This window comes from Dromiciops gliroides, chromosome 2 (genome assembly GCF_019393635.1).
Source record: "Dromiciops gliroides isolate mDroGli1 chromosome 2, mDroGli1.pri, whole genome shotgun sequence".
NCBI lineage: Eukaryota > Metazoa > Chordata > Mammalia > Microbiotheria > Microbiotheriidae > Dromiciops > Dromiciops gliroides.
In genome coordinates this window covers 607,298,082-607,310,566 of record NC_057862.1, presented here as the reverse complement: position 1 = coordinate 607,310,566, position 12,485 = coordinate 607,298,082, and the positions used below count along the sequence as shown (strand labels likewise).

Below are 12,485 nucleotides of genomic sequence, written 5' to 3'. Positions count from 1 at the left end.
CCATTTCGAACCCACCTATACATTTCTTTATGTTTGTTTCTCTGTCTCCTTGTTCCCAATCCTAATCCCCCAAGGGTTTCAGTTTGAAGCATGTCACTAGCTGATTTTGAACTGGGACCTCGAAGGTCCCTTCTAGATCTAAGAGTTGAGAAGTCTTCACTCCTCCCAGGATGCTGGAGGCAAGAGACTTTTCTGAGCCTCACTGCGACAGTCGCAGCCTCTGGAACAACTACTGAATGCATACTAAGTCCAGTCGGTTAACTTTCTCCTTTCTCATACAGAAGTGGGACCTCAAGGGAGCCTCGTCTGAGGCTCGTCTAAGTTTATTTTTATACAGCGTAGTGAAACTATGTAGACATTGAAAGGTTATACCGAAAGAAAGCGTACACGATTGAGGAGAAGGACGGTCATGTAGCATCGAAACTAGCGGAACAAGACAATTATCATCATATTAAAGCACATTATCACATCCTTGCTAATAGTCACTTGTCAGGGACAGAAAAACGAGCTTTGCCCTGGTGCGTAATCAAAGCCCTGGATCGTAAAGTCAATGCCACCAGCGAGCAGACGAGTGTAAAGTTTATGCATATGTTATATATTGCATCGAATGTATTAAGTGATAATCTTAATGTTCTTTGTCTCTGGTGTAGTCTTTTTGTGTGCCCCTCTCCTTTCTAAACTTTAGAGAAGGACACACGAGGAGGTTTCTTTAGTCTCCAAAGAAAGACACCTTCGGGATAATGACTCAGGATAAGGAGGGGAAAGGGTATGAGCAAAATATTTTTTCCCTCCAAATTCCCTTCTTTAACTGAAGAATACCCGCAAGGGTAAGAACCCCGCCCTCGCCCAGTGGGTGGGAAGCACAGCTGTCTAGGGCTCTCTAATCCAGGCAGGTGCCGAGGAAGGGTGGTGAGAGGGACAGACAGAGCTGAGGTGGCAAGACAGCTGGGTCTCGTGGGCTCTCCCCCACACCCCGCCCCGGTTGAACTAGGCTGGCCCGCGCAGGGCCCCAAAGGTAATAGCCTAGTCAGTCCATGTCCCGGCAGGGACGGCTGGCAGCGCGTCCTGGAACCAGAAAGCTTCACTGATTCTGAGGAAACTGTGTAAAACCTCTGGATTAGGCACGGCTGCAGGGCGTGGTCTGCAGCTGCACTCACTGCTGTGTCGGGGCCTGCTCGAGGTGGGGAGTGGGGGAAGGGGGCTGCGCATAAATCTGCCCCTGTGCAAATGTGTGTTTGTATCTGTAGGAGCGTGCGGGTTTGTGGAGGGTGGGGGTGGGGGGAGTACGAATGTCTTTGGGAACACGCGAGAGTGTGTCTGAGTATGTCGAAGTAGCTGCGGCTGAGTGTGTATGCCTGTGTTTGTACATGCGTGTGTAAGGAGATGGAGGGGAGTGGGCTAAGATTCTCGGGTATACGGCTAGCTGAGAAAGTTTTCAAAGCTGGCCCGCTCTTTCCTGCCTCTCTGGAACCTCATCCCTGAGACAGCAGGCTCTGCCGGGGCGCCGATGGCTCAGGGTTGCCCAAAGGCCTCTGATCTTCCCACAAGACGTTTGTGCTTTCGACTTTGCTTGGGAGATCCTCATACTCATCTCCTTCTACACCCATTCCAGCTACCTCTGCGTCTGCTCGCTTTTAGGCTGTTGATGTAAGTTGTTGTCCCTTCTCGCATTCCGCTATGGAGTAGGGGAAATGGGAATAGTAGTCCCTACCTCTGGCTAGCTTCCCGTCTGAACCATCGACCTTAAAAGAAGACACCAGAGTTTCCCATCTTGTCCTTTCGAAGTACGCTGCCCCATTACACTTTACAGACTACCCCCCCCCCCCGCAAGCTGCACTCTAGAAGCGACGCGTTCTAAATCTGGCACATCGTCAGTGCCTGGTCGTCCTAGAACCACAAGGCGGCTGCTGGTTTGTGAACTTATTCTAGTCATAAGAACTTAGCTCCAAACCCAAGAACTTGCCTCTTTATCCCACAATTGTACCAACGTCCTGATAACATAGCCAATATGATACCAACCCATGATCTAGAATGCCGAGTCTTTCTAATATATCATATGCTACATTACACAGTGCTGGAGGTTACCATTTGTTATATAATGCAGAGCGTTATGAAACGACGTCTACGATCGTGCTAAGTCTGACTAAGTTCCAGCACTGCGCCTGTCAAGTAGCGGGCGATTAGTAAATGCTTGTAGACTGATTGCAGATAACCCGAGGAACCAATATGGGAGTCACATGTCTGTCTAAGTCATCCTAAAATGCTAGAGTAGTGCTGGTGTAAGGGACCTTAAAGGTAATTTAGTTCAAATCTTTCATTTCTCTGATGAGAAACCCGAAGCTCAGAGAAAGAAAGCGATTTGTCCAAGATCACATAGGCACAGAGTAACTTCCCTACTCAGTCCAGTGCCCTTTCCACAACACCAGGCAGCTTTCTCTGCTGAAATTGATAGTTAATGAGAAACAAAGTGTTCCTACGACCCCTTAACCCCATTCCTAACTTACATTATTAAGGTAAATTGTTCACACCATACAACACCAGGGACTTAAAGAGAGAAAACCCTCAAATTTTTGCACAAATGTGTCCCAAAGGGCCGCTAAAGGGGTAGGGCACCACTGTAGGCAGGGTGGTTGTAAGGAAGACGACAATGGAAACTGGTAACAGTCTTTGGGGGCAGGGTGCACGGATGCGAGAGTTTATCATAAACATACACAAACACAGATTTCTCTTCCCCACCACCACCCAGCCCCCAACAGACACAGGAACACGATAAGGTACCCCACGCACAAGGAAACATTCAGCCAATCTGTTTCGTTCATACAATCGAAAACTCCTTTATCCTCATGAAATCTCTTAGTGCCCTAGAAATTAGAGGTGGGGTGTGGGATGGGGGGAGCATCTAGTCCAACTGCCTCATTTTCAGATGAGGAAACTGACCTGCCCCAGATACCTTGGTAGTAAATCCTGGGAGATAGATCAGGGCTCGGAATACAGGATCTCTGACTACAAATCCAAAGTTCAGATCTATACTATATTCCAGACAGGAGAGATACCTGACCCTGGGAGATGTCACCATTGGTCGATCTCTGACCTCTCACTCTACTTCGAGGGGCCCCGAGCTTGCGCTGTGACATAGTCTGGAAGTTGGATCTTCCTATTCCTCGGAAAAAAAGAAGCTGCTAAACACTACCAGTCGAAGACAGCAGCAGAATTGGCATCCCGAGGTGTGGTGGTAATTTACTTTCTCTCCCTCTGGGGTGGGGTGGGGGGGAAGGAGAGAGAGAGGGGGGGGTGCCTGGAGAGAGACAGAGAGATAAAGAGAGAGGCAGACAACACAGAGACACGGAGATGAAGAGAGAACCCCTATCCCTACCCCCATACCCCGACCCCCCCCCCAACACACGCTCATTAGCGACAATACTAGATAAGACTATTGTCGGGACACAGGGAGGAGAGGTGGACAATCTGTCCTTTGGCCCTGCGATCTCTCCCTAGGACTATTCATTCCAGCCTCAAGCCCTAGGTCACCCAGCCAAAATCACGGGCCTCGCCTGCTTCTCTCCCCCGCGTCTCAATTTTGCTCTCCGTCCTATCCTCTGGAACCTGCGCTTGGAGGAGCCTATGCCCAGCAGAACTGGCCTGGGACAGGGGTGGTGTGTGGCAATGGATCTATGACATTGCGTGTGTGTGACTGGAGCCTCTTTTCCCCTCCCCTCTTCGTCGATGGCTCCGTGTCTCTCCGCCCCCATTTGGCGGGAGTTACAGCGGTGTGGAATAGGGTGAGGGGTGTGAGAGGCACCAGGGACACTTACAGTCCCTGGCTGGGAATTAGACACTGCACACAGGAGGGTTGGATTGCGTTGTGGGTTCGTTGTTTTTTTTTTTTTTTAAGATTTCTAATTTTATTATAAAATAAAAGCAGAAATATTTCCCGAACAACATTCACAAGAGGGTATAAACAGGGAGAGAGAAACTCGGACGGGTCACAGTCGGGATTTGGGAGTGTGGGATTGGGAGCTTTTGGGGGTTCAATTTGGCCCTCTAAAAGCGTGCTGCCCCTCCCAACCCCAGTCCGTCCAGCCGGGAAGTAGGGAGGTCCAGTCCTGGAGCCGGATCGCGGGAGAGAAAATCCCGAGGCCATTTATATCAGGTTTGATCTCCTTTCCCTCCTTCAAGGTTAAATAGGAAAATCTTACACCTGCAGCTGGAAGTGAACCTCTCGGGGGTCCCGGGGGGCTCTAGTCTCAGAATCTATTCCCCTCGGCCCTCGGGGCCTTGTGCCTTCTCCTTCCTGAAGAAGGAAGGTGATAACTTGGGGAATTAGATTGAGAGACCGACGGAGCCAGGCAGAGGGACAGACAGCAATAGGAAGATTGGTGGTGGTGATAATGGGGAGGGTGAGAGGGGAAGGAAAAAAAAAGACAGATTCGGAGGGCACAGAAAATCAGAAGAGACAGAGTTTTAGCCAAAGCAAGAACCCAAAAGAAAGGCGGGAGAAAGTGAAGAGAGACAGACAGGCAGAGACAGAGAAAGGGAGAAAAGAGACAAAGTGGTCGAGCCTCTGGGAGGTGGCCTGGGAATGGTTAAAGTCCAGGCAAGGAAACAAAAGCGCTGGTAGTAGGACCAGAATTTATTCCCACCCCGAGGTCAAGAAACAGGGTCTAAAGATCTGGAGGAGGGGAAAAAAACCCACTCGGGTAAAACACCAACAATAACAACAACAAAAATAAAGACGAACAGCCCCCCACCCCCTTCCTCCGGCGCTGAGCACCCAGGTCCCGGCCTCTCTCGGCCCTGGGTCGACCCCTTTAAGACGTCATCCCCCTACTGTCCAGGGTCTTTACAGTACCTTCTCCAATACCCGCCGCCAGCCCACCGGCCCTCGGCTGACAGCGCCGCTTCTTCTCAGCACTTTGCCTTCTTTCATTTCAAAAATACAGTTTCCAATCTAATAAAACTTTGTGGAATCAAAAGGAAGGGCGGGCAGAGGGCGAGAGGGGCTTGGATATGGGGAGGGGTGAGGGCCTGAGCAGGGTGGGCAGGGAAGGAGCCGGACCAGACCGCGGCGAGCGTCTCTAAGAGCCAGGTCACCAGGTTGGCGGACATGGGGTTTGAGGATGGAGTCCTGCAGGCCGTGGTGATGTTGCAGGGGGTCTCCGCTGGGGACCGGGATAGCGCTGGGGCCTTGTGGATGGCCCAGGCTGTGGAGTGGCGGCAGTCCCGGTGGCGGTGAGGCTCTGCAGCAGCGCGGGACTGGAGGAAGAATGGTCCGGGGTCCCGACGGTGTCTTCTCGTCTTCGGAACTGCCCAGCACGGACTTGCGCCGCCGTTCAGGGATGTGCCAAGTGGATTGTGGCTGTTGGAGTTGGAGTTTTCGTTGTTTTCCCTAAAAGAAGGGAGGAGAGAAGGGTGGAGGGAGGGGGGGTGGGGTGGGTGGGGAGAGCAGAGTGAGAGAATCATTTGAAGGAGTTCTTTACAGTCCAGTCCCTGGAAAATTCTGGCTGGAACCAGATTTGGGCTCTCTTAACACATTCCCACTCCATGGCCTTTCTTCCTGATAATGTTCTCTGGGATATTGCTCCCATCTCTCTCCCATGTCTCTCTGCTGGTGTTCTCCTGTGTCTCTCCCCCGCCTGACTCTCTTAGGTCTCGTCTCATCTCTCTCTCTCTCTCTCTCTCTCTCTCTCTCTCTCTCCCCCTCCCCCCAGGCTTTGTGCACTCATCCTGATGGCTGAGACAGCTAACTAGCAGGCTCAGTGGGCCTTGGGTGCCTCCTGTCACTCAGAGCTTGGTTTCCTTTCGGCACCATTTCCCAAACCTTGGCCACATTTTCTTTAAGGCTTTGAGGGTGAAGGCTCTCCAGGACCTCTCTAAGTGTCCTGCCTCTCTCCTTCCTTTCTTTAGGGTGTAAAGAAAGTGAAAGGGGGGAGGGTATCCATGTTCCTTTTCCAAGCTAAGAATGTGGTTCCTTTCAAGCAACAAGGACTGGGAACAAGGACTCATTCCAGTAGTTAGTCCCTCTAATGGAAATTGTGAGAATAAGAGGCCTGAGACTGGCCCATGGTGGAGTGGCTTAGGGCAGTGGCCACGCACTATTCTTATTTCAGAGCTAGGGCATGCTGGGTGCAGGCAAGAGCTGCCAGGAGCACCAGGCAAACCTGACCTCCTTGCCCAGACCAACTAGGCCCTGAGCAGGGGCTGCCTACCTGGATGCCTTCTTAGTCCTCCCTTTCAGACATATTTTCTGAGCCTTGATTAGAGTTCAAGACCTTTGGATACATCTCCCCAGTGGAATTTTTTTTTTTTTTTGCGGGACAAAGGGGGTTAAGTGACTTGCCCAGGGTCACACAGCTAGTTAAGTGCCAAGTGTCTGAGACCAGATTTGAACTCAGGTACTCCTGAATCCAGGGCCGGTGCTTTATCCACTAGCCGCCCCCTCCCCAGTGGAATTTAACTCACTTTTCCCTCTTCTCCTTTCCTGTATGTCTCTGTTCCAATGTCTCCTTTTGGGCCACTAATTCCAGGCCACCCAATAGGCCTTTAGGCATTGACCCATCAGCCAGCAATTAGCTTAATTAATTCTTCTCTCATTTCCCTTAGGCCCATGGGGAGAATTCAAGGGAAGGCCTCCCAACCCTGGTCTGTGAATCTACAATGTGGGGTTTGTCCCATGGACATGACAAGTCTGGGAGTCAATCCTCCCGAGTTCCTCTTTCATCTTGGGAGGACTGAGGTTCCCCAGGAAGAGACTCTGGCCTGGCTACCTCTATCCTTGCAGCCCTTGGGGAAACAATGTCCCTGGGGTGATCTGGGGGAATTAGGAAACCTATTTGGGAGGATAAACCACACATTTTCCCAAAACACCAAGGTGATTAAGGTTGTAGTCTCCAACTACCAGCAATCACGAATTTAGGAGTGTTGAAGCCAGATCGGGAAGAACGGTGGGGGTGGGATATATCTTGTATTTCCTTGGTGGGGCTCAGACTGCTGGTATCATTAAGAGCCTGATATTCTTAATACACTTTGGGGGTCCCCACCAGGCCCCCACTACTCTTGATCAGGGTATACCTTTTGCTTTACAGGAGGCTTGGAGCCATGACTGCTATCTGGGCAAGGCCTAGCAACAGGGAAAAGCCCATTTGATCTGAGGCTGAGTAGCTTCTGATCAGACAGAGGGCACAGGGCAAAAAGTTGTGGACCAAAGCTCCCCCCACATTTCCAGGGCCCAAGGACAGACTTAGCTTTTCAACTGAGCTCTGGCTCAGCATGGATGCTTTCTTTTTTCTCACTGACTCTCTTTCTCCAGGAAGCCACAAAACAATGCCTGAGTTTCCTTAACGAACTGAAGTTCCTTTATCACCTGGAGACTATTACCTTATATTCTTTTTAACCTATGTCCTTTTCCTATGTGGAGAACACCTTTCTGAGGGAAAATAAATGCAGAAGAGTAGCTTGGTCTGCAGAAAAATTGCCTGTCCTTTTCAAAGTTCCTGATCCTGAGGACTTGATTCTTTATGCTTATCGTTGGGACTTGACACTGTTGTTTACTTCCATACCTTTTACCTCAGCTCCCCCCATAACATTTACTGTCCTGTAGTTTCCTGTTAGCCTTACTTACTCTTTCTGTCAAGCTAACACTGCACCCATCCTTTGCCATCTAAACTCTGGGCTTCTTCCTTTCCTTCATCACCCCATACTCTGAGTGTCTTTCCCCCTTTCTGTTAAGACTAGTGGGCACACAAGGCCCTGTGGGGTGTCCAGGATGCTCCGGGTGCTTGGCCTGGTTCAAAGTATTCAGTCCTTGGTGCTCTGGGAAGGACCTGACATACATCTAGGCCTGGGAATTATTTTTGACGACCTTTCCAGTCTACTTTACCAACAGATTCTCCTACCTACTACCTTTAATGGGGCCCAGCTAGAGAAAAGGCTGGGCCAGGGAGGAAAGGTTGTCCAAATGCAGTAGCATTACGATGCCAATGGGACATTCGGGCTCAGTTGGCTGAGAAACTTCTACTTTTCCATATTGGACAGGCCTGCCTGTGAAGACCTCTGAGTCCTCTGATATCTATACCAAGGTAAAATGGGGTCTTCTCTCCTTCCAACTGCTCCTCTCTCGTTAGGAATACCTTCCAATAGGGACATATATATTTAGGGAGAGGAACAGGGTTCTTTCTGGCTTCCCTCTTTTCCTTTCTGAATATATGAGTGAGATGAGGAGGGGGCAAAACCAGATCTCAAAGCACAGTAATTTGGTCTTCAGACTTGCCTTCACCTGTGGATTTGTTTCAACAGGACCGAAGTAAGGAGATTCCCTCCTGAAAGTCAATCAGCGAACCTGGAGAACCTCGACCTCTCAACCCCTATTTCCAAATCCATTCAATTATGACCATAACTGTCTCATTTCTCCTATCACTCCATAAGGGCTTCACTCACAAGGAAGATTCTGACCAAAACATTCTGTTCCCAGGCCAGGGTTCAAATCCCAGGCTCCTTGTAGCTTCTGAATGAACTACCGTATTCTCTCATCTCCCCGAGAAGGTCGCTTTGCTGGGAAAGCGCACTAGACGAAAGGGATACCTTGGTCTCTATTATCCGTAGCAGTGTCTGGGTTTCTAGCTTAGACACGGCCCTGGGGAGGGGGGGGGGCGGGAGCAGAAGGGCGGGGCTCACGAGTCCTTTCCTCCCCAACCCTGTCCTCCCACAGTGGGAAGAAAGCGTCAGGGGGAATCCCGCGTCGGAGAGCCCGAGGAGCTAGAAGGTGAAAATGCTGTACTTACTCGTACCTTTCCTTGGCCTCCGCCGCCCGATCCCGCTGCCTCCGGTTCTTGAACCAGTTGCTGACCTGCGTAGTGGTGAGGCCCGTGGCCTCCGCTAGCTCCCGCTTCTCGCGTGGGGACGGGTAGGGGTTGTGCGCGTACCACTCCCGCAGCACGCTGCGGCTCTTCTCCTTGAAGCAGTAGCTGGTCTCCTCGCCGTCCCAGATGGAGCGGGGCAGCGGGAACTTGCGCCGCACTCGGTACTTGCCCACCGCGCCCAGCGGCCGGCCGCGCAGCTTCTCCGCCTCGATGTAGTGTGCCTTGAGCCAGAGCTGCTGCAGCTTGGGGTGGTTGTGAGGCGAGAACTGGTGGCTCTCCAGGATCTTGTAGAGCTCGCGGAAGTTCCCCCGGTGGAAGGCGACTACGGCCTTGGCCTTGAGCACGCTCTCGTTCTTGTGGAGGTGCTCGCAGGCCGGTAGAGACCAGAGGAAACGGCCCAGCCGCTCGATGTTGCCGCCCTGCTGCAGCACCTCGCAGACGCACGCCACTTGCTCCTGCGTGAAGCCGAACGTGGGCAGCATGGACATGGTGCCGGCCACCCCGGGGCCCTGCTCACCATCCGGGGCTGCGGCCCGGGCCTGGCCCCACCCCCCGAAACCCCCCTCGGCCTGGACTCGCGGCCCCGACCCCCCACCGCGGCTCCGGGGTGCTCACAACGCTGCGCCTCCCTGCATCTGGGGCGCCGGCCGGGGTTTGGAGGCAGCCGAGAAAGATGGGCCCAACGGGAGCAGTCGGAAAAAATAACGGGGGTTGGGAGTTAGCGGGGGAGAGGGGTGGCGGCACGAAAGAAGTTCCCAAGTCACTTTGATAAGTCCTCGCAAGGGGCCGGGGCCCCGCGATGTCCCCCGCGCCTGAGTTTGCGTCTGGCTCCCCAGCAGCCGGCGGCCTCGGCTCGGCTCCTCGCAGCTCGGCTCCTCGCGGCTCGGCCCGGGACTCTCCTCCGCATACTCCGCCGCCCGGCGAGGTCCCGCCGCCCGCGCCTCTCTCGCTCTCCCGTCTAGCTCTCTCGCTGCTTTTTTAATAATATTATTCTAAGCGGGCATGAGCTGCGGCGGCCCGCGCCCTGATTGGTCCGGTTATCTGACCCGGGGCCTGCCTGCGCCAGACAATAGTTGGAGTCAAATTATTCGCCATGGAGACGCTGTCAGTCACCGGTAACCCGAGCCCGGGCGAGGCGGCTCCCCCCCTGGTTGGGCTGACAGATTGCCCCGCTCTGCTCTAGGCAGAGGGGCGGTCAGAGACCAGAGCCAGAGCCAGAGACTGGGGAACTCGGAGACGAACAGACAGACACACAGACAGACACAGACACACTCATACAGAAGGAGGGAGGGAGAAAAAGGCAGACAGAAGGGGACAGGGAGAGGCAAACTTCAGCGGTGATTGACGGGAAGGATAACCATGGGCGGGGGGGGGGGCGCGAAAGGGGCACTAGGTGGAGAAAAGGAGGAGGAGAAGTAGGGGGGAAGAGGGTTGTGGGGGAGGTGGGGGCGGAGAAAAGGGGAGGGAACGAGGTGGGGAAAAAGGGAGGGGAGAAAAAAAGGCGAAGATGAGGGAGACGGGAGGGGGGTGGATCGTTAAAGGGATAGGGAGTGAGGAAAGGAAAGGGAGGGGAGACAGAACAAGGGTGGGGAGCGAGGGGAGGGAGGCACTTCGGCCCCTGTCTCAGCGCAGGGGGCGGCGCTGCAGCATCACCCAGGCCCCAAGCCGCCTTCCGGCCCCTGGGCGGTCTCCCCGAGCGACCGCCACTCGCTGGGGACACAACATCTCCCCAGGGCTTGAGGCTGCTGCGGTGGCGAGGCTCCCCCTCCCCCAGCCCCCTTTCGTTGTTTTTTTGCTAGGACTTGGAGGAGGGGAACAGTAAATAAATATTCCCTCTTAAGCTCAGCTTCAGGCCTCCAGATTTGTCCTGCTCGGGGTGTGAGGAGGGGGTAGAGTGGGGACCAAGGGGTGAGATCGTTTGTCTAGAAAAGGAGCGCAGAGCCGAGTGAATCCACTTCTTGGTTTCTTCCTTCCTTCGTTTCACATCTGTCTCCCTCCTTTTCCTTCCCCCCTCCCCCTCCCGGTCTGGTGGTCTCTCAGGGCCGCGTAGTCAGGCACCCCATTCCCCGAGTCCTTTCTGTCCTACTCCGGAGTTGAAGGGTTAGGTTTTTGTTGGTGTATCTCTCCCAGTTAACTTCTGCGGTCCGTCGGGGAGGCCGCAGGTCCGAGCTAATTGGTTACGTTTTCTGCACTACTCGCCTGTGAGGTGTTCAGACTGGAAAGGGTGAGGGAAGGCTCTCCGCTTAGGGTGGAGGTGATTCGGTTAGCTCCGGCTTTGGCCCGGGGTCTGGCCGGGGACCTTACCTGAGGACCAGAAGTCGGTGAAATGGTGCCCTGAACCTGGCCTCAAGATCCCCGACTGGAGGATCCGAGAACGAGCCCCTAGCCCGGTTCCTCTGTCAGCCCCCACGGAGAGCAGAGAAGCGGTCCTGCTGAAGGGTCTGGGTACCTGGAGCCGGAGTCCGAGCCGGAGCCAAAGCGGGAGAAACTGCTGCAGTTTCCCTGGCGGGTTACGGGGCCGGGGGAAACGGTTGTGGTGGTGAGTGATGGGGAAAGGGGGATAGCTTTGGGCATGGAGTTGAGCCTAAGGGAGGAGGAGGAGGTGGAGGGTTAAAGGGAGGCGAAGGAGAAGGGGGCAGCTCTGTCTCTACCAGTCTCAGTTGGATTGCTGGCGGTATTTGGGTGGGGACCTCCTAGTTAAGGGAGGAGAATATTAGTCCTGTCGACCCGAGAATATTTGGGGAGAGAAGGTTGGGGAATCTGCCTGTACTTTCTTCAGTTGGGCCCACGGGAAGGTGCTATCGACACCTCCCAATTTCACCTGATTCTCTCGGCCTCTCTTGTTTCATTTTGGTTTTCGGACGAGGCGGGCCAGGCGCAAGGACTAGGGTTGAGCGGAAATGTTTTCTGCAGCCTCTGAGTAAGCAGACCAGGCCTAGGGAAGCTGGACCGCCCGGAAACCTAAAGAGGTTCAGTAGAGGAGCGGGAGCAGTCCTTTATTCCTTGATGGAGAATGATAAAAGATGACTTAGATAGAGCTTTAAGGATCTCGAAGTATTTTCCTTGCCTAATCTTTCCTGCACTTCCGTTTTGGGGCTTTCTTCCCAGCTGTAGTGGGGCGCGGGGTGTGTATGTGTGTGTGGGGGAGGGGAGGATACAAAAGTGGGGGGGGGGCAGAAGAAATACTAGCGCCCTAGGCTGCTTTTCCGGCTGCTTCCACAAGACTGCTGTCCAGTCCAGGAGGGCGGCCAGGTGTCAGGCCGGACGCAGAAACGAAGCTTGGAGTTCTATCCACTTCTCTTCGTGTCTCCGGCAGGTCCGGAGTATGGAGGCCAGTGTCAGGGCCAGACTGCCTTCCCTTAGAGAAGCAGGCGTTTATCAAGGATTTAGGATGACCAGCTTTCTTTGCCCATTCCTCGGGAAGGAAGTAATATCAGTAACCCAAATCCTGGGAAACCAAGGGATTCTTGGAGACTGGCCTGGCCTAGAGACGGCGATTCTCCCCTTCCCTAACAAATGTGCACACACCCACCAGGGTCACCGGTAGAAGGAACCCACAGTCCTGGTACCCGGATTTCGTTTCTCTTTGGTAATCTGAGTGTAGCCCACCTAACTAGGATACTAATCCCT

At 53.5% G+C, this 12,485-nt stretch overlaps 1 protein-coding gene across 1 annotated transcript; it reads right to left on the bottom strand.

The window, feature by feature from the left end:
• Window positions 1-4,067: 4,067 nt before the first annotated feature.
• On the bottom strand, window positions 4,068-9,346 carry SIX2 (SIX homeobox 2). The gene is given in 5 exon segments (XM_043987055.1): window positions 4,068-5,233; window positions 5,235-5,281; window positions 5,284-5,322; window positions 5,325-5,386; window positions 8,784-9,346. Coding segments are annotated over 5 exon segments (993 nt in total). The 5' UTR covers window positions 9,344-9,346; the 3' UTR covers window positions 4,068-4,948.
• Between the last annotated feature and the right edge of the window lie 3,139 nt (window positions 9,347-12,485).